Genomic DNA, 25,602 nt, shown 5'->3' with positions numbered 1-25,602 from the left:
CAGCTTAACAATAAAGGAAAACCAAAAGGAAAGAAAAGAGGGAAAATCACAGGAAACTTGCCCCTGCCCTGGCCACCGGCAAGGCTGCCACAAAGGGGTTAAAAGTCAAGTGGAAGTGGAGCTTGAAGAAGTGGGATGGGGCCTCTTCAGAAAGCTGAACGAGGCATCTGGAGCCCGAACAAACCTCCACCTTTTTTGGCCTCGACGGCGGCAACCCAGCCTCCTTCCTAACGCCCTCCGCCTTTGGGACTAACCAGGGGAGCTCAAGTTAGTAGCAGCCAAGGAGAGGGGCTGCCTTGCCAAGACTAAAGGGGAGGAGAGAAGAGAGAGAAAAAGCAAGAATCCCCCACCCCTCTCCAGGGCGGAGGGGGCAGGAGGACCGCGTCCTGGCCACGCCAAGCAGCGTCTTCCACTTGGTGCGTCTCCCTGGGAGCGGCACGAGAAGGATGCTGGTCCGCAGGGGCGCGCACGCGGGGCCCGGGATGCCGCGGGGCTGGACCGCGCTCTGCTTGCTGAGTTTGCTGCGTGAGTATGAGTACCGCCTGCGCGCCGCGGCCGCTTGGTTTCGCCGCTGGGAGGGTGGATGCTCTCCGAGGCTCTCTGAGAGGCTGAACGGCAGAGCAGAGTTGCGCAGAGGGAAGGGACCCCTGCCCAACCCACGCACTGACGCCCATGGCTGCTCCCGCTGGGGCCAGCGCCTCACCTGGGAGCCGAAAGGGGTAGGAGGGGAAGGGATGGCCACCGCCTCGCGGGTGTGCGTTAGCCGAGGTGCGAACCGGTCAACACAACTGGCTCCAATGGACTGAGATAAAGCGCTTTGGAGATGCCAGGGTCTCTTCTGGTTGCCAGAAGTGCTGAGTGCGAAGTTGCAGCAAGAACCGGACCGCGGAGGAGAGAAGCAGGAAAGTTTTGTGGCTCTTGGTTGATTCAGAAAGCAGAGATCCGGAGCGGACTGCTGGGAAGGGGCCGGGGTGCCCACCTTGCACTGGGACTGGGGGAACCAGAAGTGGACGTTAAGGAATTCGAGGGGAGCGAATCAGGGGTGAGGCTCCAGGTCTCAGGCCAGGGGAGTTCGGAATGAACAGTCCGCGAAAAGAAAAACAAAACCAATCAAACAAAGCCTTGCATTTAAGATTGGGAAGCTGAGCTTGCAGTCCCACTTCAGCAACCCTACCGTGGAGGAGGTAGAGGTAGACAGAATTTGCTCTGCACCCAGCCTCGCTCGCCTTACCACAAACCCTCACCCCTGCACAAACTTAAAATGTCATCTTTTAGAGTTTTCTTCCTCTGCCCCCACTCCAAGTTCTAAAGCTAGTGGATGGGTTAGAACACTCCCCCTACTCACCTACACATACTCTTACTTCTTAAGGTCTTGCTTCACGTTAGTTAAAAAAAAGAAAAGGCACCCAGTAAATATTTATACTTGATTGCTTTCCTTGGGGAATGACATTCTCCACCTCATCTCTTTGCACTTGGAAGGTTTGAGACTTTGTACATTGCTCTCCCTCTTGCAGCACTCATGGGCTCCCAATTCTATACTCTCACTACATCCTAAAGGCCATCCACTACGGTCCTGCAGAGTGACCTGGACTAGACCTCTTTCCTCCCAGTCTTCTCTGTTGTTCCCCTTTGGGTCTGCCCAGTTGGGGAGAGCTGCCCCTGGGCTGGAAGAAGCTCTGGGTGAGGTTTTGGGTTGCCCTGTTTGGCAGTCCTGGACATGAACTTTGGAGCAGGGAAAAGCTGTCTCTGAGGTTTCGAAACCCTAGAGTGGGTGCTAGACTAGGCCTTCACAACAGGGGTGAGTTGGCCAATGGTGCAGATTCCAATCAGATGCTCTACTCTCCTTTGGCTACACAGCTTGCGATGACCTGGTCCTCAGCCGAGTGAGGTCCACCCTCTTCTTATTTCCTCAGCTGGTCGTTGTCAGTCTCGCCTTAGCCTGCAGAGGTTGGGGTCAGGGGAGCAACACAACCTCTGTACAACTTTGGGCTGACATGCTGAGAATTCTATATCCCAGCTTTGGGTGGGGATGGATGGGGAATAGGGCCCTATTCTCAACCTTGCCAGACTACTTGAGCCAATTGTAGCTTTACGCCTTCCCCCAGAGCTTTCTAGGGTTTTTGCTTGATTATTTTGTTTTGTTAATACTAGGAGTCATTTTCTGTCCTGGGATACATTGTGGGATAAATGAGATGACTGAGTGTACCGTGAAATGCTGCCATAGAGCCATTGCAGAAATGCTATGATTATTGTAAAATTTAGGGTGGAGGGGATTTCTGTGGTTTGTTTTCTCATCATTTACCCCAACAAAGAGCTTGTTCTGGGAAGGTCTTTTTTCTGTCCCTTTGAGAAGGTAGCATGTGCATAGGCACTTCAGCTAACCAGAAGTGGGCTGTCTTTTTTGGAGGTGGGGTAGATCACAGACCAGAGTCAGGGTGAGGGGCTAAGGGGTCTCCAGGCAGCACTGCCAGTGCACTGGCTGGAACAGGAAGCCTTTCAGGTAATTAGGGAACCCCTTTGTCAGGCTCAGGGTTTCTATTTCCTCTAAGCTTTCCAAGGCCTGTCCCTCCCCTCACTCTAACAACACCCCCAGGCCCTTCCTGTCACATTCCTCGTCTTCCTTTGGGTCCTTCGTGCCTGCTGACCCCACACCCATATCCTGTCTGGGGCTACATGTAAGAGGGGAAAAAAAAGAGAGAAAAGAATTTTATCGGATATTTTCCAGAGGGGAGACGACTCCACCCTTTGAATCTCTGCCATATGGCGACCAAGGAGGAGCAGCCATGGGGACCTCTGACTAATTCAGTGGTCCCCAGTGCTCCTCGCTTGTAGACCCAATCCAGCTGGCATCACCTTTGCAGATACATGTCTTCAGCAGCATTCCTGTTAGGCTGATAAAACACGCAGGGGCCTTGGGCCTCTTTTTCTTATCCCTTTGGCTCCACCTCCTGGGCCTCCTCATTCCCTTGTCCTCATCTCCTTCCTTTGCAATCTTTGTCTCAAAAAGCTCATGGCAAGAAGTGCCAAACTGCAGCAGATAAACTCAGCTTCAGAGTCCTACAAAAACAAATAAAAATGAGGAACAAATTCTGCTTCTTACAGTTGGTCTCATTGCCTGATTTCCTGTAGACCCTGAGCTGGAGGGCCTGCATTTACTTTCGGGACTGGATGTTTACCCAACTCCACCCTCAGGGTGCTTGGGCCTCCCCCTCTCACTGACTTTGGTTGATCTAACTAAATGGCTTGCAATGTGGAGAACTAAAAATGTGAAGATATGGAAAAAGAACACCACACCACCCTCCAAAAGAAAATTCTCACAGTCGCCAGGGCTGTGAGAATTCCGTATTTTTCTGGGCTTTGACTTCTCTAATGAGAACATTCTCTTCCCTCCTTAGCTAATAAATGAAAACATATTATCTTTGACTTTGAGTCCCAGAGCTGGACTTTGTGCTAAGGAGAGAGATGCATGCATGTTGGAAAGATGGAGAGACAGACAAATAGGGATGCACACAGAGGTATACTTCCTAGTACCTGTGTTCTCAGAGCCCATCAGGGAATGAATCACTTCCCTTCAGATGCAACGGAAAAGGCCTCCGGGCTTAATTGGGAAGTAGGCTTCTTCCTGATTTGGAAAAATAAAATCTAAACTGATACTTCTTAGAGAGGTGTGGCATCTGTAGGCAGCTGATTTAAGAAAATGTCTTAAGGGGTCTTTGGGTGACAAAGCCTAGAACCCAGGACCACCCTGGATGAGCAAAGGCAGGCTGGAGGCTGAATTGCTGAGCATGCTAACATAAAGTGAAGCCTCATGTTTGGGTGGGCCCAACAGACACAAGGCTCAAAGGACTCCAGAGTCCAGGAAGAGCATATAAAGGGAGGGGTGCCTGGACAGTGATGGGTGGAGGATGGAAAAGACCTAGGAGGAATTTTTTTTTCTACATTAGCACAGTAATGTCTAATATTTCAAGGTTATGCCATTGTCTCCTCTGGGCTGCCCTGTAATCTCATTCCATGCTCTCAACCTGTCAGTAAGTATTGGCTACACACACTAGCCTTTGTTAGTGGCTGAGTGCTTGGCTAGCTTATGGTGAAGTGGTGTACTAATGAGGACAGGGAGCCATTGAGCCATGGTGCCACAACCCAGGGATATGTGGTGCTGGGAAAATGGAGGAAGAGGCGACAGGGAGAAATGAACTCCAGAGGCTCAAGATAATCAGGGTTCCACAGTAACTGGATGAGATCCAAAACATGTTGTTTTTTTTGTTTGTTCATTTTTTGAGATGAAGTTTCGCTCTTGTTGCTCAGGCTGGAGTGCAATGACATGATCCCAGCTCACTGCAACCTCCGCCTCCCAGGTTCAAGCTATTCTCCTGCCTCAGCCTCCTGAGTAGCTGGGATTGCAGGCATGCACCACCATGCCTGGCTAATTTTTGTGTTTTTAGTAGAGGTGGGGGTTTCTCCATGTTGGTCAGGCTGGTCTTGAACTCCTGACCTCAGGTGATCCACTTGCCTTGGCTTCTTAAGTGCTGGGATTACAGGCATGAGCCAGCACACCCAGCCAAGCTATTTGAATATAAAATGGAAATATCAGTACACTGGGAGCCCTCAGGCCACAGACCCTTGGTTTATATATGCTCACACCTCAGTTTAGCCTTTGAAGCTTAAGAAGGCATCAGCTCAGTCCTTTGTTCTAGTCTAAAATGACTCTAATTCATGGTAGGCCTCGGAGTTGGAAGGGCCCCCCCTAATGCAGATGCTTCCTGAATGTTTGTAAGAAGCATAGATTGCTGACTGATCTCCGAAAGTGGCTTATTTCATTCTTATAAGTAGCTACATCATTTTAACTTTTTTCCTTGGATTGCAGTGAAATTGGCCTTCCCATAACTTCTAATCATTCGTTCTAATTCTATTCTTTGGGCTGGCACAGATTTAATCTGGTCCTTCATGATAATACCTAAGGACCTTTCTAGTGGGCCCTACTAGATTATAAACACCTTGAGGGATTGATTTAAATGACAATGACACTAACACCTGATGGAGGAGAGATCCCACTCTTATTTTATACTCTCCACAGCACGGAGAGAGATCCTTTGCACATCACCAGTGCTGCAGAAAAATGAGAATGAATATACAGGTTAAGTATCCCTTATCCAAAATGCTTAGGACAAAAAGTGTTTCAGATTTCAGATTTTTTCAGATTTCGGAATATTTACATAGACATAATGAGATATCTTAGGAATGGGACCCAAGTCTAAGCATGGAATTTGTGTTTCATATATACCTTGTACACATAGCCTGAAGATAATTTTAGATAATATTTTTAATACATTTGTGCATGGAACAAAGTTTTGACTGTGACCTGTCACATGTGGTCAGGTGTGGAATTTTCCACTTGTGGTGTCATGTTGGCGCTCAAAAAGTTTTGTATTTTGGAGTATTTTAGGATTTCTGATTTTCAGATTAGGGGTGCTAAACTGGTATAAATAACATGAATCTTAAAGATTAAGTTATTTATCCTTCCTCCCCAAATTCTTTTTTTCCATATCAGAGGTGAGCAAACTTTTTCTGTAAAGGGCCAGAGAGTAAATATTTTAGGCTTTAGGGGCCATATGTGGTTTCTGATGCATGTTCCACTTTGTCTTATCTTACGACACTCTAGAAATGCAAAAGCCGGGCGGGCACGGTGGCTCACACCTGTAATCCCAGCACTTTGGGAGGCCGAGGCGGGTGGATCACGAGGTCAAGAGATCGAGACCATCCTGGTCAACAAGGTGAAATGCTGTCTCTACTAAAAATACAAAAATTAGCTGGGCATGGAGGTGCGCAGCTGTAGTCCCAGCTACTCGGGAGGCTGAGGCAGGAGAATTGCTTGAACCCAGAAGGCAGAGGTTGCGGTGAGCCGAGATCATGCCATCGCACTCCAGTCTGGGTAACAACAGCAAAACTACATCTCAAAAAAAAAAAGAAATGCAAAAGCTGGCCAGATGTGGTGGCTCATGCCTGTAATCCCAGCACTTTGGGAGGCTGAGGCAGGCAGATCACCTGAGGTCCGGAGTTTGAGACCAGCCTAACCAACATGGCTAAACCCCATCTCTACTAAAAATACAAAAGTTAGCTGGGCATGGTGGCACACCCCTGCAAATCCCAGCTATTCAGGAGGCTGAGGCAGGAGAATGGCTTGAACCTGGGAGGCAGCAGTTGCAGTGAGCCAAGGTTGCGCTGCTGCACTCTAGCCTGGGCGACAGAGCAAGACTCCTTCTCGAGAAAAAAAAAATGTAAAAGCCAATCTTTACTGACTGACCATACAAAAACAGCCTGTGGGTCAGGTTAGGTTCACCGGCCACAGTTTGCCGACCCCAATCTAGATGAAATAACACTAGACCCTCAACAATATACTTGGTTTCTAGAACTCTTCTAATCCTGGTTATCTTCACATGAACACTCCCAATTTAATTAATTCCCCCTTAAAATATAACATCAGAGAGAGACCACTGTGGCTAGAGGTAACTGGTAGGAACACACCTGCTGCAGTTGTCTTTCAATCCGATTGCTTTTTCTAAACCCCAAGGATTGTGCTAAGCACCAGAAGCAAAACACATAAAAATAAGAATGGCTCCAACACTTAAGAAATTTGCATTCTGACTGAGGTGATAGTTAGATGTATCCTGAGGAAGCACCATATATGATTTTTGTGGCAGATGATTCATAGAGATAAGTGTCTGCCCTCCGAGAAGCAGAAAGAAGGGGCCTAAAATCAACGATATCCACTGTTTCTTGAGCTTTTATGGGACTGGATAACTGCTTCCACTTCTTAACTCCTTTGCTTCTCGAAACAGCTGAGACATAGGGACTACTTTCATCTGTTTTACAGGTGAGGTTTACAGAGTTGAAGTAACTGTCCAAACCACACAGCTAAAACATGGTAAAGAAGCCTTTGAATGGGTGCTGTGTCTGGCCTCAGAGCCTGAACTCTTTGTCTCTAGGCTATACTGCCTTCCTGGCAACACAGCCTGGGGCTCCCAACAACCTACTTCCTGGCAGAGGCTGGCATGTCCCTTCATCCTGGTTCTGTAACTCTATGGACTAAGATTCCCAGGAACTCCTTCAAGATAATCCTCTTGATCCAGGTGCTAGAATATGAAAGGATGGACAAAATAAGACTGGTAGGCTAGGAGATCAGGAAACAGGACCAGGGAAAAACTAAAACTAAGGAGGGCTGTGAAAGGCAAGACCAAGTATAAGAAAATAGTCTCTTCAAGTACGGGGATTTAGTTATTTTAGGTAGCAGGGCTTTCTGGATCTCTTGAGGATTTGCAAACTCATATTAAAGACCAAAAGAGTCTTCAGTTTACTAACAACAGGTAGAAATATTTTCAGAACGTATTGCACATGTCTTTGCTTTCTTAGAATACTCTCCAAAAAGGATTGTATGACTCAGATGTGTCACGAAAACAATGTGGCTATGTTGCAAGTCAATGACATCATCGATGCTTATAAGGTAGATACAGCTGATCTATTTACACCTACCATAAATGATTCCAGGAAACTGGTGTGAGTTTTGATACTTGTGTCTGCTTTTCATTTATTTTTGTTTCTTAGTTTTCAGCTGTTGCTTCTCCTTATTATTTGCTTCTAATAGGCTCTTCCTACGTTTCAACATTAGCTGGGATATCAGGTAACCAGGCCTATTAGAATTATGTATAAAACAAGAATAATTGCCTCTGAAGAAGTACCTGAAAGTTCAATGCATGATTTTTACTACATGAATTTTGTGACATCTATTTAGCTTCTTAGAATCCTCATTTTGCTAATTTCTTGAGAGCTTCTCTCCCCCCTTGCTCGAAGTTCATGAGCTGATATCAAATAGGGTAACTAAAGGTCAAATGGAGTCCCTAAGGAGACACAGTTCATAAGGATTGACTGAGAAGTAAATCACGGAAGAGAGCTTTTTATTCAACTTTAAACTGTACTATAATTCTTGTAGCCTTGCGGGTAGGGGCTGTTCCTCCCATCTAGGATGAAAAGGAGGGAGCGGAGGTTTCATCAATTGTCTCTTAGGATCTGACAAGCTCTCACTGACTGGTAGGCTCCTGCTAACCCCCCTACAGAGTTGAGAGTCAGAAGGTCACATAAAGAAAGGTCAGTGTTTGATGGCTTAATGCCATGGATGTGTGTGGGAGGACAGGATAAAAAGGGATCTGTGGTCAGTCTTGACTCTCATAAATGTCGTTCCTCCAGGGCTCTAGAAACTGTGAGCCTAAGAGATGCACTCAACCCCCTGTGCCACAGCATTTATGCCAGGATTGGCTCCAGGCCCCTGGCCAACATGTCCCCTTGCTCTGCACCACCTCAGGCATTCCTGATCACTCCATTTTGCCTTTCTGCCCTCCCACATGTCCTGTCCGCCTGGTGTCTCAGAGGGTGTTCTGCTCACCCTGGGCTCAGAGCCCTGGCTCTGAAATTGGGGTCCCCTTCTCATTTACAGGTGGATCCCACTACTTATTCCACGGTACTTGCCCTGGTGATAGGTGGAGGGGTTGCTGCAGCTGGGATCCTGGCCCCAGTGGGTCAGTAGCTGGCCTGGGTTCAGAGTTGCTTTGCTCTTCTGGAACAAGCACCTCTGTCCTCAGAACTAACAGCAGGTCTCACTCCACATCTGGAAAAGTTCAAAAGTATTTGTCTGGGTGAAGGAGGCCCTTCGGGGGAGGGGTTCAAAAGCATGACATCATCTCAGTCAGGCCCAGCTTCCTCTGGAGATAGAAAAGGGCTGGGCCAGGGTGAACCAGATGGGATTCCCAGGAATCGGCACACTGCGGGAGAAGAGGGAAAGGGCAGGCAAGATGAGGAGTCTTGGAGTGGTGCCTTGAGAGGGTGATCCTATAATTCAGTGTCTGAATCCTGCCTCTTTCGACGAATTCAGCTGAATCTGACCTTAAAGTCAGACTGGTGAGAGGGTCCCATCTAAACAGGAACGAAGCCTGGTGGACTTCTGCATCCGTTTTATTTTCATCAACTCACCTCCTGTTCAAGCCAGATGGGAGCCCGTCCTTCTTTCTCTGGAGATGTGGGAGATGAATTCAGATTTTTGACAGTTTAGCCCCAGCCAAACCTCCTTGCTGCATTTACTCAAGAGTCTTCTAAACCTCAGTATTGCATTGCTGCTTCCCTTCACAAACTGTGGTCTTCCTTTGGGCAATACCTTGGTGATTCAGGTTCTCCATCTCTAGGATGGAGATAGTGACATCCTTCTTCACACTGCTTACCTGACACATCATAGTAAGACATAATTGCTGCACTCGCCATTAATAGCAATCTACTTGTGGCAGGTTGCAGAAGGAAGTGATATGAGAGCTTTATATCTTTCCTAAAAAGTCATCACCTTTAGGAAAAGCATTCTTGGCCCCAAGTTGATGGCCATGAAGCAAAAAGTCTAACTTCCCTCCATCCTGAGGAAAACAAGAGATGTCATTCTACCTTGCTGTTTACCTGCACATTGCTGAAAAATACAGATCCCGATCCCAATCAGGAGCATTTAGACACAAACTTCAGGAAGGCCTGGGACCATCAGGAGCTTCCTTGAAGATAGAACTTCTGGTGTGAACTCTGGACACCAAGTTCACCCTTAACATTTACAAAGCGCAGGGCAAGAGTACAATAGGGACCTATATACTGTGTTTCTAAACATTTCAAAGTTATAAGCCAGGCCAACTAACTGATAAAGTATCTTCTATCTTCTTACCTTCATGAGTGCCTGGAAAGCCAGGTTTGAATTTGGGACGCTCATATACTTGGAATTCAGTGATAGGAAAAGATGGTTCCTGGCCCAGCCCACTCCCCTTTTCTGCTTCCTATCCTGACTCCAGCTCACACTGCAGGGGAATGGCATGTGTGCCTTGGACACCCTACCCATGTGCTTAAGCTCTAAGCACTAACTCTTCTGCCCGCAAGCCATCATCATTTGGCCACCACTGGGCCTTGGGGGTATATGCCCTCATGCTGCAGCTCCCCTTAGCAGGATGGAATGGGAGAAGAGCCCCGCCGTGGATGTGAGCAAAGTGCCATTTAAGCAAGAAGTGCTAGGACTTCTGGTCCCCACAGTATGATCCAGAAGAGAGGGTACATCCTGATTGGTCCTCACAGGAAGCAGGACAGGGTGTGAGCCCTCAGAGGCACAGGGTTCTGGCAGGAAGCTTCTCCTTCCTGTGTCTAAGGATGGTAATGACTGGGCATGGAGGGTCACACCTGTAATCACAGAGCTTTGGGAGACCAAGGCAGGAGGATCACTTGAGGCCAGAGTTTAAGGTTACAGTGAGTTATGATCTCACCACTGCATTCCAGCCTGGGCACAGTGGTGATGGAGCCAGACCCTGTCTTAAAAAAAAGAAAAATGATGTATCCTAGAATATGTGGAAGAGATGTGTAAGGACACTCATGAAGATCTTCTGAGAATAATGAAATCCAGAACATTATACTACAATAATTTAGCGTTTGTTATCTCATTGATTCTCCCAGTAATCCGTGTAAGATAGCCAGAAAAGACCCTTACTTAAGAGGTAAAAGAACTGAGATACTTACATGCATTAAATTACATAATTAGTTATTGGCAGAGCCAGAACTAAGTTGTCTACCTTCCCACTACATTATTGAGAAACCAGGCCTTGTGTTCTCTGGTTGATTAGCTGAACTCCGAGGTCAGAGCATCCTAAACAAAAGGAAAGGTGAATGGGTTTGAAGACCATGAGCAAAAGGATGAGGGGAATTTGGAAATAGGGAAGTCTAAGAAGCATAGATTTTCTTGTTACTGTTTTTGTTGTTTTTTGAGATGGAGTCTTGCTCTGTCGCCCAGGCTAGAGTGCAATGGCATGATCTAGGCTCACTGCAACCTCCACCTCCTGGGTTCAAGTGATTCTCCTGCCTCAGCCTCTGGAGTAGCTGGGATTACAGGCACCTGCCACCATGCCAGGCTAATTTTTGTATTTTTAGTAGAGGCAGCTGGTCTCAAACTCCTGACCTTAAGTGATCTGCCAACCTCAGCTTTCCAAAGTGCTGGGATTACAGGCGTGAGCCACTGTGCCTGGCCAAGAAGAATAGATTTTTAAGGGGATTGCATAGAGACAGTGTGAGTCTAGTGATTATTCCAAGAGACAGTATACCGGATGGAGAGTGACCAAAAAAGAGGATACAGTGAAAAGGAAAAAGAAGCATGACCTTTTTCACATTTTAGATCTTTGCAATATTTATGTAGGTGTAATTTTATATTTTAGTATGTAACTAAACATATTATGAACATTGCCTCATATTTCCATGTTGCTACAGTTTTTATAATTTTTTCTTTCTAATGATCGTGTATATGATGATGTAACGATTATGGTATATTAAGAGCATGTATCACTTATCCTACTGTAATTCATTTAATTGCTCACAGCGTTTCCCTCCTATAAATAATACTCTATAAAGCATTTGTATGCATATAAATCTTTCCTTTCCTATGCCCTCAGGGCAAATCTGGTAGTGGGAAATTAGTCTATTGTCCAGGAGTGTGTTCTTGTTGCTGCCTCATTGCCAGAGGCAGCAGGGAATGTTCTAGACAGATTCTACCTGAAGTCAGGAAATTGCATCAGGTGCTATCACAAGGCTGATATCTTTAGGTTCTGATTCTTCTTCTTCCTCGTTTCCCTGTAGCCTCCGGATTCACGAGTCCTGACAACGACAACGTTACTATTACCCCACAGTCATCTACCCTGGGAATATTTTCAACCGTTTCTACAAATGTATCCAACCAAGAAACTGCAATACCTACTACCCTTGGAGTTACCAGCCAGTACCCTGTGTCTCAGAATGGCACTGAGGGCCCATCAGCCATCACAGGTAAAAAGAGCATTCGTATCATGTCCCAGAGAGGTGCTGCTGATGCTTGGGTGAAGTATTTAGGGTGTTTTCAGGCGGCTCCCCTCACCACAGAGGAACTTATACAAGCCCCTGGTATTAATGCTTTGAGTATCATGCTTAGGGCACCCAGAAGGAAGTTCCAGATAATTCTTCCTTCAGTGACAGTTTTCTCAGGCCCACGTCTTGGCAGCTGATCCCAATCAGTAATGCCTTCATACCCCTTCTCTCATGCTGAGTTCAGCTTAGTGATAAAATAAGGATCAGATGACTCCATAGAGATGTCCAATCTCTTCTAAAGGAAAGAAGGTATGTACAGCTCCAAACTGGGGGGGTCTTTGGCTTCTCTAAGGTAGACCAGCATCTATTTCAGTTTCAGGGTACCTCTAATACATTCTGGATTCCAGCTCTGGTTCCAGCAGCTTGAAATGAGTTTGGTCAGGGATGCGACACGAACTAACTGTTAACTCCCCAAACTCCCCTTTCTGTGTTGTGACTGTGTGTATGTATGAGCACACGCACACCCATGTTTTGGTCTCTTCCAGAAACTGCAGTCAATTCCACATCTACCTCTGTCATCACCCCAGTTTATGGAACTACAAACTCTTCTGTTCAGTCACGGACCTCTGTAATCACCACAGCATTCACCACCCCAGCCAACTTTTCAACTCCAGAGACAAGCCTGAAGACCAGCCTGTCACCTGGAAATGCTTCAGACCTTTCAGCCAGTAGCACTAGCCTTGCGACATCTCCCACTGAACCCTATACATCATCTTTTCCTATCCCAAGAATCATCAAGGTGGGTGAATTTGGGCCAAAAATGGCAGATTGCCCCTCATTTCATATGTATGCAGGCAAACTGTCTCTTTCCCTCCACCTCTTTCCTCATCCCTCCCAGGGGGATTTGGTCATGTGGGAATCAGCATGGAAATATACAGTGTAAATATTGCTGGGAGAAGTAGAAAGAGGGGGAAAGAGATACAGTTAGGTAGGTAGTAAGGCCCACCTGGGCTTTGGGTATTACATTTTAGGGAGTAGAGAGTCAACGGGATTCTCAGAGATCCATCCATTCCTCTGGTTCTTTCTAGTTCCTATCGGTGGGACTTTGACCAGGGCACCATTTCCCTTTGGGAATATTTGGAATCTATTGTTCATTGACTGGGGCTGCTTCTCCCAAGATGATTAGGACAAATAACACTTCCTCTACACGAGAGGGTTTGGTGGGTGTGCCAGGTATAGAGAGGCAGTGAAGGTGGGCACTGCCAATGGCAGGAACTGGGCAAACCAGGGATGGTGGGCTCAGCCTGGCCCTCTCAGCCTTAGGGCCTATGGCTGTCAACAGCTTTCAGCATGCAGGACAGAAAATATGACAGCCTCAGCCATGAGATATGCCCAAGGGATCTGCCTGCTTTTTGTTTTCAAAGGAGCCAGGGATGGGCATGGTGCCTCATGCCTATAATCCCAACACTTTGGGAGGCTGAGGTGGGTGGATCACTTAAGTAAGGTCCAGAGTTCGAAACCAGCCTGGGCAACATGGCAAAACCCCGTCTCTACCAAAAAATACAAAAATTACCTGGGTGTGGTCATGCACTGTAGTCTTAGCTACTAGGGAGGCTGAGGCAGGAGAATCACTTGAACCTGGGAAGCAGAGAGTTTGCAGTGAGCCAAGATCACACCACTGTACTCCAACCTGGGCGAGACTCCATCAAAAGAAAAAAAAAAAAAAAAGGCCAAAATGGGAATCTGACGAGTCCTGGAGGCCAGAAGGGCACTATGTGCGTCTTCTGGTCCACCCCATTATCCCTGTTTGCCTGTATGGCCTTCCTGCAAGTTTGTGGTTGACTGGAGAGAAAACAGCCTAAATGGGAAAAGATTGTCCCCTCTCACATTCCTGCACCATCTAAGCCAATGTTTACCAGGATTACAAATAGCTACTTGCCATAAGCCCAGGCTAGTAAGAAAAGTTTTGTCATCTGATGAGGATACAACTAAAATAAAAGAGAGTATGACTATTAGAAATCTCTAGTCCCCTGACACATTTTAAATTTCCTTTTCCTTAAAACCTCCCAAAAGAAGGGGCCGGGCGCGGTGGCTCACGCCTGTAATCCCAGCACTTTGGGAGGCTGAGGCGGGTGGATCACGACGTCAAGAGATCGAGACCATCCTGGTCAACGTGGTGAAACCCCATCTCTATTAAAAATACAAAAAATTAGCTGGGCATGGTGGCGCGTGCCTGTAATCCCAGCTACTCAGAAGGCTGAGGCAGGAGAATTGCCTGAACCCAGGAGGCGGAGGTTGCGGTGAGCCGAGATGGCGCCATTGCACTCCAGCCTGGGTAACAAGAGTGAAACTCTGTCTCAAAAACAAAAACAAAAACCTCCTAAAAGAGCACCTCACAGAAAGCAAACTGGAAAAAGTTGGGAAAGAAATGAGGAGTAAAGGTGCTGGTTTACTTACTTGGGTTTTGTTATTGTTTTTATTTTAATACAGACAGAAATCACGTGTTCAGGCATCAAAGAAGTGAAATTGCCTCAGGGCATCTGCCTGGAGCAAAATGAGACCTCCAGCTGTGTAAGTCAACCCCCAACCCAACCTCTTCCTCCTGTCCCCTTCCTCAATCCCTTCTTAACATCCTTAAAACTTCTTGGATAAGACTGGATTTGGGTAGGGGTCTGCGGAGTTCAGCCTGGTCAGCCTGCTTTTTATACTGAGCTTTCTGTTTGGGGAGTAAGAGGCCCCATCTGGTGGGCAAAAAAGGCAAAAACAGTTTTCATTATTAATAAATTTTGCTCTATTCCTCTTCTCCTTTATAGTACTATTTTTATTTTCCCCTCCTCTCTAGTTCTTTCAAATCAGAGAGAGTCAGATGTAAGTTGGTTTTTGGTTGAGAAAGTCCTTCTCATTCACCAGATATAAACTAGTCACTTAAAACTTCAGTTCCTTGATCATTTTGTTTGTTATGATTAAATATTTACACGTAACTCTTTAATCCACACAGAATTTATTTTGCTCTAACCATTTTTCCTAACATTATTTATTGAATGACTCCCTCTTTTGTTGTATGGGATGTTTCCTTTAGCTTATATTCAGGTTTTGGCTTTTTGTTTTGTTTTTTTGAGACAGAGTTTCACTCTGTTGCCCAGGATGGAGTGCAGTAGTGTGGTCTTGGCTCAATGCAACCTCCACCTCCCGGGTTCAAGAGATTCACCTGCCTCAGCCTCCGGAGTACCTGGGATTGCAGGCGCCCGCCACCACGCCCAGCTAATTTTGTTTGTTTGTTTGTATTTTTAGTAGAGACGGGGTTTCACCATGTTGGCCAGGCTGGTCTCAAACTCCACGACCTCCTGGCCTCGTGATCTGCCCACCTTGGTCTCCCAAAGTGCTGGGATTACAGGCGTGAGCCACCGTGCCCAGCAGCTTATATCAAGTTTGTATATGCCTCAGGGCATACTCTTGAGACATCTTTTATTCGTTCAGTTTGTCTATATGTTTGCCTATTTTAAATTTTCAAAATTATTGTACATTTTTACTACAGTACTTTTCATATCCAGTCAGGCAGGGCAGGTCTTTTTTTATTACACTGTAAAAAATGTAAAGTATATTTTTCTTTTAGAAAAGAATGCAAAAAAATGCTTTAAAATTTGAATTGTAACTGCTCTGACATTTCTTTATTTTTTCTAATTTTTTTGTGTGTGTCTCTCAGCATCTTGTTTCTTTAGCTTTATTTTTTCTCTAGATTTGATGGATTTCTTAGGCTTAGTTATCACATAGATGTCCCAATTTGAATATATTCAATTTCCCAATTTGAATATATTCAATTTCCCAATTTGAATATATTCAAATTAATTGTCACCAATACGTTAGAAAGTTAATGGAATTTTGGGTAATTATTTTGGGTTTGGCCAGTTTCTTGAACTTGCCTGAGTCTAGGAGCTGTTTAGTTGATTCCTTTCAGTTTTAAGGTAAGTTACCTTGTTATCTACAACAGTATCTTGTTTTTCTCCTTGTGTTTAGTAGTTACGCCTCTTGTTTCAGTTTCACGTGTTACTGCATTGGAAAGAATGTACAGGGCATTGTGTTATTTTAAATGATTCTGGCAGACCTTGCTTTGTTTCAGTGAATCTAATTTCCTACCAGTAACTCAGCTCTAGAGGAAGGATGAGGTGATAGAAAGAGTTGTATTTACTTGCAGAAGAAAACATTTTCTTATGAGTGGGGGATCCATTTAGGGGAAACACATACGTGATGTGCTGGCATGTAGAGACTGGAAAGGTCACCGTCTGCCGAGGGCATACGTGACTTACTTTGCGCGTTCTAACTCCGTAGCGTGATGTGCTGGCATGTAGAGACTGGAAAGGTCACCGTCTGCAGAGGGCATACGTGACTTACTTTGCGCGTTCTAACTCCGTAGCGTGATGTGCTGGCATGTAGAGACTGGAAAGGTCACCGTCTGCAGAGGGCATACATGACTTACTTTGCGCGTTCTAACTGCGTAGCGTGATGTGCTGGCATGTAGAGACTGGAAAGGTCACTGTCTGCAGAGGGCATACGTGACTTACTTTGCACGTTCTAACTCCGTAGCGTGATGTGCTGGCATGTAGAGACTGGAAAGGTCACCGTCTGCAGAGGGCATACGTGACTTACTTTGCGCGTTCTAACTGCGTAGTTTTACTACAACCATCAGTTCGGTCTCCCTGACTTACAAATTTGTAAAACTTATACCCGAAAGAATTTAACTTAGGACATCTAAAAACAACAGAAATAGTGAAGACATGAGTGTGCAGAATGGAATGAGTAAATGCAGTCTGCAAACTAGTTAACTTAAATGTGGACATACAATGTGCAAGTAATATGCAGCGTGTTTCTGATGCTGAATTTTAACTCAACTCATTAGAAAAAAGAATTGTCACGTTCTTTGCTAATTGTAGCCATGGAAAATGACCATCTTTTTATTCCCTCTATCAACTTGGTGGAGCATTTATTTTTTCTGTGTATCACAAAGGTAGGTGCCAGAATGCTAATTCTTTGTGCCTGGAATTTAGATTAACTGCAAAGCCTTTGGCTCTCTGTTGCTCTTCAAAGTTCACACGTAAACTTGGGTCACTGTACGAGAAGGGTGCCAGAAACTTACTGAGCTTTTAGAAATAATTCCTCTTAACTCTGCCATGGTCTTTGCTGTCTGGCCTATTTCGTGCCACGGCTGAGACAATCTCTGCATGTTCCCCTAAGAGTGAGGTAGGATCTGTGAGTGGGGATGTGGAAAGAGAGCAGCTCCCCTCCAGTTCCTGTGCTAAAGACTTCCATGCACACTGCCCCTTCAAGAAGCAACTCCGTGGCAGCTCATATGTGGTACTTTTATTGCTGTGGTCTTTCCACCAATGCCGATCCCTTTCTTCCTGAGGGCTCCTCATCCCCAGCCTGCACGCGGCAGTGCCGCCTCCTACTCCCCCAGGTAATTTATCCTCAGCCAGCTATTCTGTTCCAAAATGTTTAGCCACAGCTCCTGATTGTGTCCAAGATGCCCTTTTTTTGGGCCCTCCTCCCTGCTTTTCTGATCAACAGTCTGTTCCAAAGGCTGTGAGTTCTGCAGGGCCTCCTAATTTTCCTTAGGTTGCATTTGTACTTTTGGTGTCAAAAGGCCCTAAGATACTGGTTGTAATGCTAGGAGCCTCAGCCCCTACGTACCTAATATCCTCGTGAAGAGCAGGAAGGATTTGGTTTCCCTGAGCATCACATCCTTGACTACTTATGTATGTTAGTATGCTCCTGCATCTAGTATATACCCATAACAGGAATATGTGTGCATGAGTCTCCGCTATCCACACCCTCATTCTGCACTGTGTGAGTGCAGATATGTTAGCTCTAGTGAGTACCAATATGTTAGCTCTCCCGATGTGGGTTCTGTAGGTGTGTCTTCTGTACGTGACTCCGGCAGACATGTCTACCTCACACTTTCCATTTGCTCCCGAGACATCACCGCTAGGCAGCCAGGGGAAGGGAAGGTGACACCACTCTCATCTCAAACACCTGTTGCCACATCTCGGCACCCTCCTCAGCGGGACGTGTCTTCCCAAGTCTAACTTTCATGCTCCCGGCAGCAGTGTCAGCTTAGTTACGTTTTTGTGGTTGTGGTTCCCCAAATAGTTTCCAAAATGTAAGATTACTTTATACTTTTATGCTACACCCATTGTGGCAAAACACACATAAGTTATTACCTTAACCACTTTTAAGGGTACCGTTGAATAGCAGTAAGTATGTTCACATTATTGTACAACCAATCTCTAGAACTTTCTGCATCTTCCAAAACTGAAATTGTGTACCCATGAAACAACTCCCTGCTCTTTCCAGACCCTGGCAACTGCCATTCTACTTTCTGCTCCTATGAATTTGGCTACTCTAGGTACCTCATATGAGTAGAATCACAGTGTCTGTCTTGATGTGACTGGCCAATTTCACTCAGCGTAATGATTTTAAGATCCGTCTATGCCGTAGCACAGGTCAGAATTTCCTACCTTTTTAAGGCTGAGTAATATTCCATTGTATGTGTAAACCTTATTTTGTTTCTTTATTCTCCCATTGATGGACACTTGGGTTTTTTCCCCTTTGGGCCGATGTGAATAACACTGCTTTGAACACGAGTGTATAGAGATCTCCTTCGCACCCTGATTTGAGTCCTTTTGGGAACTTATCCAAAAGTGAAATGGCTGGGCCACATGGTAATTCTATTTTTGAATTTTTGAGGAACCATAAGACTGTTTTTCATAGTAGCCACACCATTTTACATTCCCACCAGCAGTGTACAAGGGTTCCAATTCCTTCTCATCCTCATCAACACATGGTATTTTCTGGGTTTTTGAAATAGCAGCCATCCTAATGGGTATGAAGTGGTATCTCATGGCAGTTTTGATTCACAGTTTCCTGATGGTTAGTGATGTTGAGCCTCTTTAGTGTGTCTATTGACCACCTGTAGCTCTTCTTTGGGGAAAAGTCTAGTCAAGTCCTTTACCTGCAAATTTGTTCTTTAGAACTACCTGACCAGGTGCAGTGGCTCACACCTATTATCCCAGCACTTTGGGAGGCTGAGGTGAGCAGGTCACTAGGTGAGGGCTTTGAGACCAGCCTGGCCAATATGGTAAAACCCCCACTTTACTAAAAATATAAAAATTAGCCGGGCATGGTGGTGCATCCCTGTAGCCCCAGCTACTTGGGAGGCTAAGGTAGAAGAATCACTTGAACCTGGGAGGCAGAGGTTGCAGGGAGCCTAGATCACACTACTGCACTCCCACCTAGGTGACAGAGCAAAACTCCATCTCAGAAAAAAAAAAAAAAAAAAAAACTACCTATCTTTAGTACCACATCTGTTTACATGCAGAGTTTGTAATTACTCAGCTAGCTCACTTTATCCTTATTCACATTGACTTCATCTGAGGCAGGCTGCCCCCAGCATCCACTAAAGGTCAGTTTCCATGCAGAAAATGTAAGTTACAGATGAAGGATTTATGACAACCTGTGTCTACTGGAAAGAGCCTGCAATCTGGAGACGATCTCACTTCTCATCCTTGGTTAGCTGCCCACTTGTTAGGTGACTTGAAACAGGTCCCTTCATTATCCCAGTTCCTATGTGAAAATAGGGTTTTCACTTGCATTGTCAAACTCACACCAAAATAGATAAAATGATTTTAAAATGGGTGATGGCGGGGGGAGATGATTGATCCTAGCATCTCAGGGTTGGAAAATACCTTAAAGGTCATTAGAAAAATACCCGTCCCTCCTCCGCCCCCCAATCCCCATCCCCATCCCAATGCTTGATGTCTTTGCAAACTTCGAGAATGCTACTCAGAGGGGCTAGGTGGGTTTATTACATTTGCAAAGAAACATGCATGAGCCGATGAGGTTAGGAACTTGTAAATATGATTTTCATGAACAAAGTGGTGAGGTTGTGTCTTCCTCCTGCCCACTCTCCGGTGATGTTTGCCCACAGCCTCTTGGGGAAGGATGTTTATTCCAAGCATCCGGAGAAGCACTGTGCTTTGTTCAGGATCCACCTGTTCCTCTTGGGGCCCAAACACAATTCACTGATGCAGTCGGATTCCAGAGTGGGAGGCTGGCCGCTATTATTCCCTTGAATCTAGTCCAAGAAACTGTGCAAGGGGCGGAGGGACCCTGTGTGGAGGCCAACTGGTTGGGATGTTAAGTTGAACAACAATTCCCTGAGTTCTGCTGTTGGTTTGCTGCTATGGTTTGTGCAGTCTGGGTTGTAAATGCTATAATGTACACCCTCCGCAACTTGGGAGTACTCCCCACACACGTGGGAGTCTTGCAGTCTAGTCAGACAAAAACGGCAATAACAATAGGCAGAATATGATCAATATGTGGACTCTAGGTGATATGTTACAGAAGGTATTGCTATTATTAATAATGATAGTAACAGCTATCATTTATCTAGTGCCCACTAGATTCTCAACACGACATTGAACACTTTTTTTTTTTTTTGGAGACACCGTCTTGCTCTGTTGCCCGGGCTGGAGTATAGAGTGCAGTGACGTGATCTCGATTCACTGCAACTTCTGTCTCCTGGGTTCAAGTGATTCTCATATGTCAGCCTCTTGAGTAGATGGGATTACAGATGCCCACCACCATGGCCAGCTAATTTTTACATTTTTTAATAGAGACGGAGTTTCACCATGTTGGCCAGGCTGGTCTCGAACTCCTGGCCTCATCTAACCTGTCCATCTCTGCCTCCCAAAGTGCTAGGATTACAGGCATGAGTTGCCACGCCTGATTGACATCTGTTATTTTAATTGCCGTACATGCTAACTGAAAGCTTTGACCAGGTGGAATTCATAGATACCTCCCAATCCCCACCCCCACTACATATGACCCATGAATACAACACACACATACATAACACATGCACAGAGGATTTCCCACAGTGTCCTATATTCAGGGCTTGACAAATTGTCAAGGTGTAGCTTCTTGCACTCGGCAGGTGGAGGAAGGTGACATTTGGTTTGGCGAGTTTATGACCTGCAGGAGCCCTGTCCCCTGCCTCTCTCGGGAAGCAGACTTATTTCAACTGGAGACACCAGAAGCCCAGAGTCATCTAGACAAGAACCTTCCTGCTCCTTATCCAGACTCGTGATGCTAGGGAGTGTGGGTACTCAAGGGGAAGCCATGTAAGGTTCCCCTGAGACAACCGGATTTAGAGAGGTGGAGACTGTCGATCGGTTCGGTGTGGCATCCAGGCTACTTAGAGCAAATGCTGTTCAGAAAAACGAATGTTTCCAAAGGCAGAGTGTCTATCCAAGGATTTACTGGAAGACCTGCAGAATTGCTCTTTTTCCTGAGGGAGGAAGCAGCAGCGGCCTGAGAACTCATTTCTCTGTAGCCATGTTTCCCGGGGATTTTTCGAGGCTCCAGTTGGGCTCGTGTCTCTGTGACCTGGAGTTTGGCTAACTACACTCTCCTGGCCTCATCCAAGCCCAGTTATTTTCCCTCAGCTGCTTCAAATTCCAGCTGGGTCCTGAGGCCAATCTTGACTTTTCTTTGTGTAGGAGCAAAGGAGCCTGGGTTTTCCTGCCTTGGGTCACAGCAGTGGGAAAATACCCAGGCTCCATTCCAACTGGGAGGACCCGGGGGCCTTGTTGCAAGCAGCAGCCTTGCCCGCAAACAGGAAGCTTTCTCCTCCTCGGAGGCCCGGTTCTGATGATGGTCACACGCCACCCCAGCAGTTTTTCCCTAACAGGAAAGTTGTCAGGGCTGTTCAGGCATTTCCTTCTCTGCCATCTGCCATCCGGACTGAAAAGAAAGTCTTAGTTTCGATTCCTTTCCTGTGCAGGGGAGGTCCCTCTGGAGGCTGCTGGAATAAATTCTGACTCACTGTTGAAGAATTATCAGATCTTTTCTTCCAAGTCCGAGTTCCTGGGTCTGGTAGACCAGTTAAGCAAGCAACCTGGAGAAAAATCTATGAACTTCATTAAAACTGAGCTCCATGCTTTTAATGGAAAAGGGGGGATGAAAGACCAGACAAAAAGGCCATTTCAGTTTGAGCAATGTGCTTCAGGAGGCTCCTTTAGGTAGTAAGAGGGAGGAGGCCACTGAGATTTCCACCGAATGTGTATTATTTGTTCTCTACTCCTCACCTCCCGTGGCTTTTCTTCCATCACTGGGGACTGCTGTAATCTTGAAGCAGAAGATTTTCCTTTAGTTATTATTGCATCATTACTATTTTCTGTTGTTGGCCATTTCTTCTGAGTTTAATTTGCATATGTAGAAGCAGGCAATGCTTCAATGAGACCATTTTTTTAAGTTTGTTCTCTGACATCTTAGATACTAGTAGATATGTATTTTGGTCCTAGGAGATTATTTAGGTTTTTTCCAATAAGAAAAAATAATGTTGTGGCACATGCACAGTTAGCAGTATTTTTTTTTTTTCCATTGGAATTTTAGAAAGAAGAATCCTTCTTGTGGATGGGGTAAGAGTGTGGCTTGAATTAGAATTACTGCCTGAGACTCTGGGTGCAATTTAGGGTAGAGCAGTAATTTCATCTCTCGCTCTTCATTTTTCTCTGTCTTCCCAGGTGGAGTTTAGGGAGGCCAAGGGAAAGGACCTGGGCCAAGTGCTGTGTGGGGAGGAGAAGGCTGAGGCTGAGGCTGGGGCCCGGGTGTGCTCCCTGCTCCTTGCCCAGTCTGAGGTGAGGCCTCAGTGCCTGCTGCTCGTCTCGGCCAACAGAACAGGTAAGGTGCACCTCTGCCTGGGGAAACTGGGAAGGAGTAGGGCTGAGGTTAGAGAATCCTGAGTGGAGATGGGACATCTCAGATCCAGAGAGACCACAGGTGCTGGAGAAAAGAGCTTGGCTGATTTTGGGAGAGGCCCTCCCAAGATGGACCTTGGCCATTACAGCATGTTCTAGAATAACATGGGAGGGTGGAGCAGGATAAGCTGATTTCCCTTCTAGATTTAGCAACCTCTGTTTCTAATTCTAGAAATTTCCAGCAAACTCCAACTTATGAAAAAGCACCAGTCTGACCTGAGAAAGGTAAGTTCTCTGAGATGATGGGTCACAGAGGGAATCCAGGGGAGCTCCCTGGAGTCAGTGGGGGAGTCATTATCTTCTTCAGTTCTACCTACCATCCTTCTCTGAGTCTTCTCCTTTCTAGTCTTGAACCAGAAATGGTGCAGTGTGGCTCAACTAAGAGATGTCTCAAATCCCATTTCAAAAATGCCTGAGGTCAACGACCTCAAGCATCTGTGCACTGTTGAGTCACACACAGGGGGCTAGAATGGGCTGGGCTCCGCCTTTGGCAAGTGACAGGCTATATCTTTCCTGTTTCTTTTCAAGCTGGGGATCCTTGGTTTCACAGTGGAAGATGTTGCAAGCCACCAGAGTTATTCCCGAAAGACTCTGATCGCGCTGGTCACTGCAGGAATCCTGCTGGCCGTCTTGGGCATCACAGGCTATTTCCTGATGAATCGCCGCAGCTGGAGCCCCACAGGAGAAAGACTGGTCAGTTCTGGGAACCAGGGCAAAGGAAATGAGGAAGATAGTGGGTTTCCGGGGAGTTCAGTGGATGTCATGGAGCAGGAGGGGAAATACCAGAAAAAGCCCTTCTGTGGGCTTACAAAAAGATATGCATGTGTGCACATATAGTATCAGTGGAAAATTCAAAATATTATGGAGCAAATTGGGGAGGGGACAGTAATGGTGCCAGCCCACCTACTCGGTGTGCTAGCAGACGATCCATGTCATCTATTCACTATGTTTTCTGGGACAGTTCAGTTTGGTGCCACCAGAACAGGCTAAGTCAGCCACACTGTATTTGCAACCATGTTAAATGTCCAGTGGGTGCCCCTTTGCTCAAAAGTAGACACACAGAAGGAGAATCTCCTTTTGCTATTCTGGATGAGGGAGGACAAGGCTGAGGTCTGACTCTTGGCCTCTGGCCTGTCCCCTACCCTGGGGAGGTCATCCCACCCTTCTCGGGACTGCCCATTTCCTAGCGGGAGCTGGCTGCTGCCATGCCATGGCGTGGTGTGGTGCCTCGCCTATGTCCTTTCTCCTCTAGGAGCTGGAACCCTGACCACTCTTCAGGAAGAAAGGAGTCTGCACATGCAGCTGCACCCTCCCTCCGATCCTCCCTCCCACCTCCCCCTGTCCCTCCTCCCACCCCCTGCCCCCACTTCCTATTTGGGCCCCTCCCCTATCCAGTGTCTCACACCCCTGCTTACCGGATAATGCTACTTTATTTATACACTGTCTAGGGCGAAGACCCTTATTACTCGGAGAGCGGTGGAGGCCAGGGCTATAGCTCAGGACCTGGGACCTCCCCTGAGGCTCAGGGAAAGGCCACTGTGAACCGAGGGGCTCAGGAAAACGGGACCGGCCAGGCCACCTCCAGAAACGGCCATTCAGCAAGACAACACGTGGTGGCTGATACCGAATTGTGACTCGGCTAGGTGGGGCAAGGCTGGGCAGTGTCCGGGAGAGTGCCCCTCTCTGCATCTGACCATGTGCTGCCTCCAGGCTGGAGGTGACATCCCTTACACCCAACCCTTCCCCACTGCATACACCTCAGAGGCTGTTCTTGGGGCCCTACACCCTGGGGAAGAGCAGGTAAACTCCTGCCCTTTACACATTTGGCTCCCTGGAGCCAGACTCTGGTCTTCTTTGGGTAACCGTGTGATGGGGGAAAGCCAAGGTCCAGAGAAGCCCCAGGAATGATCGATGGCCTTGCAGCACTCACACATGACCCCTTCCCCTTCCCTCCTCCTCTCTGCCTCATTACAGGAACCTCCCAGGGGAAAGATGGGCTTTTCTGGGCTACAATGTTCTCCCAAGAAGCTTTGATTTTTACTGTTTCTTCCTTATATTTTCTTTCTCTACTTTGGGGAAACCAAAGTAACCCTTTGCACCTGCTCTCTTGTAATTATATAACCAGAAAAACGTGTTGCCCGGAACCACTTCTCTTATCCCTCCTCCAAGACACTGTGGACTTGGCCTCCAGCTCCTCTCTTGTTCTCTAAGTTCCACTGAGCTCCATGTGCTCCCCCACCCTCCCCACCATTTGCAGAGGCCTTCGCAGTTTTCTGGCTGGAGCCTAGAATGGGGCTTCCAAGTTTTAGGACTAACAGCTCAGTCCTAGTCTCTCTGGGGCCACACAGAAACTTTTTCTGGGCTCCTTTTTCTCCCTCTGGTTCCAAGTAGACAGTATCATGGGACCAGGTCTTGGAGCTGAGCCTCTCACCCTGTACTCTTCCTCTGAGGCTGGGTCCTGGCCTTATCCTCTGATCTCCATGGCTTCCTCCTCCCTCCCGTCGACTCCTGGGTTGAGCTGTGGCCTCAGTCCCCAGCAGATGCTTTTCTGTCTCTGCCTTCCTCATCCTGAGCCCCTTCACTGCTCTGCACCCCCATGTGGTCAGAGCCCCACATCAGCTCCTAACCCTTATCACCAGCTGCCTCTTCTGTGGGTGACCCAGACCCTTGTTTGCTGTTGATTTCTTTTCAGAGGGTTTGAACAGGGATCCTGGTTTCAATGACAGTTGGAAATAGAACTTTCCAGAGAAGAGAGGATTGGGGAGATATTTTTTTCTGAATAAAAAGTGGCGTGTTTAAGTACTGCAATTAAAGTGATACTGAAACACATCTGTTACATGACTCTGTTTTAGCTGGGTATGTCTGAGTGCAAGAATGGCATCCTCCATTAGACCTAGCTAGA

The 25,602-nt window shown here is 46.6% G+C and overlaps 1 protein-coding gene across 2 annotated transcripts; it reads left to right on the top strand.

Moving 5' to 3' along the window:
• Window positions 1-358: 358 nt before the first annotated feature.
• CD34 (CD34 molecule) lies at window positions 359-25,529 on the top strand. Of its 2 annotated transcripts, none has more exons than XM_054247989.2 (8): window positions 359-525; window positions 11,683-11,868; window positions 12,432-12,685; window positions 14,377-14,457; window positions 22,467-22,623; window positions 22,873-22,925; window positions 23,229-23,393; window positions 23,953-25,529. In XM_054247989.2, exons 1-8 carry the CDS (start codon window positions 447-449, stop codon window positions 23,965-23,967), a joined length of 990 nt encoding a protein of 329 aa, XP_054103964.1. In that variant the 5' UTR covers window positions 359-446; the 3' UTR covers window positions 23,968-25,529.
• The last annotated feature ends 73 nt before the right edge of the window (window positions 25,530-25,602 follow it).

The sequence above is a fragment of the Callithrix jacchus genome, chromosome 19 (genome assembly GCF_049354715.1).
Source record: "Callithrix jacchus isolate 240 chromosome 19, calJac240_pri, whole genome shotgun sequence".
NCBI classification, from domain to species: domain Eukaryota; kingdom Metazoa; phylum Chordata; class Mammalia; order Primates; family Cebidae; genus Callithrix; species Callithrix jacchus.
The sequence above is the reverse complement of the archived record's forward strand: the minus strand, read 5'-3'. Positions and strand labels throughout refer to the sequence as shown.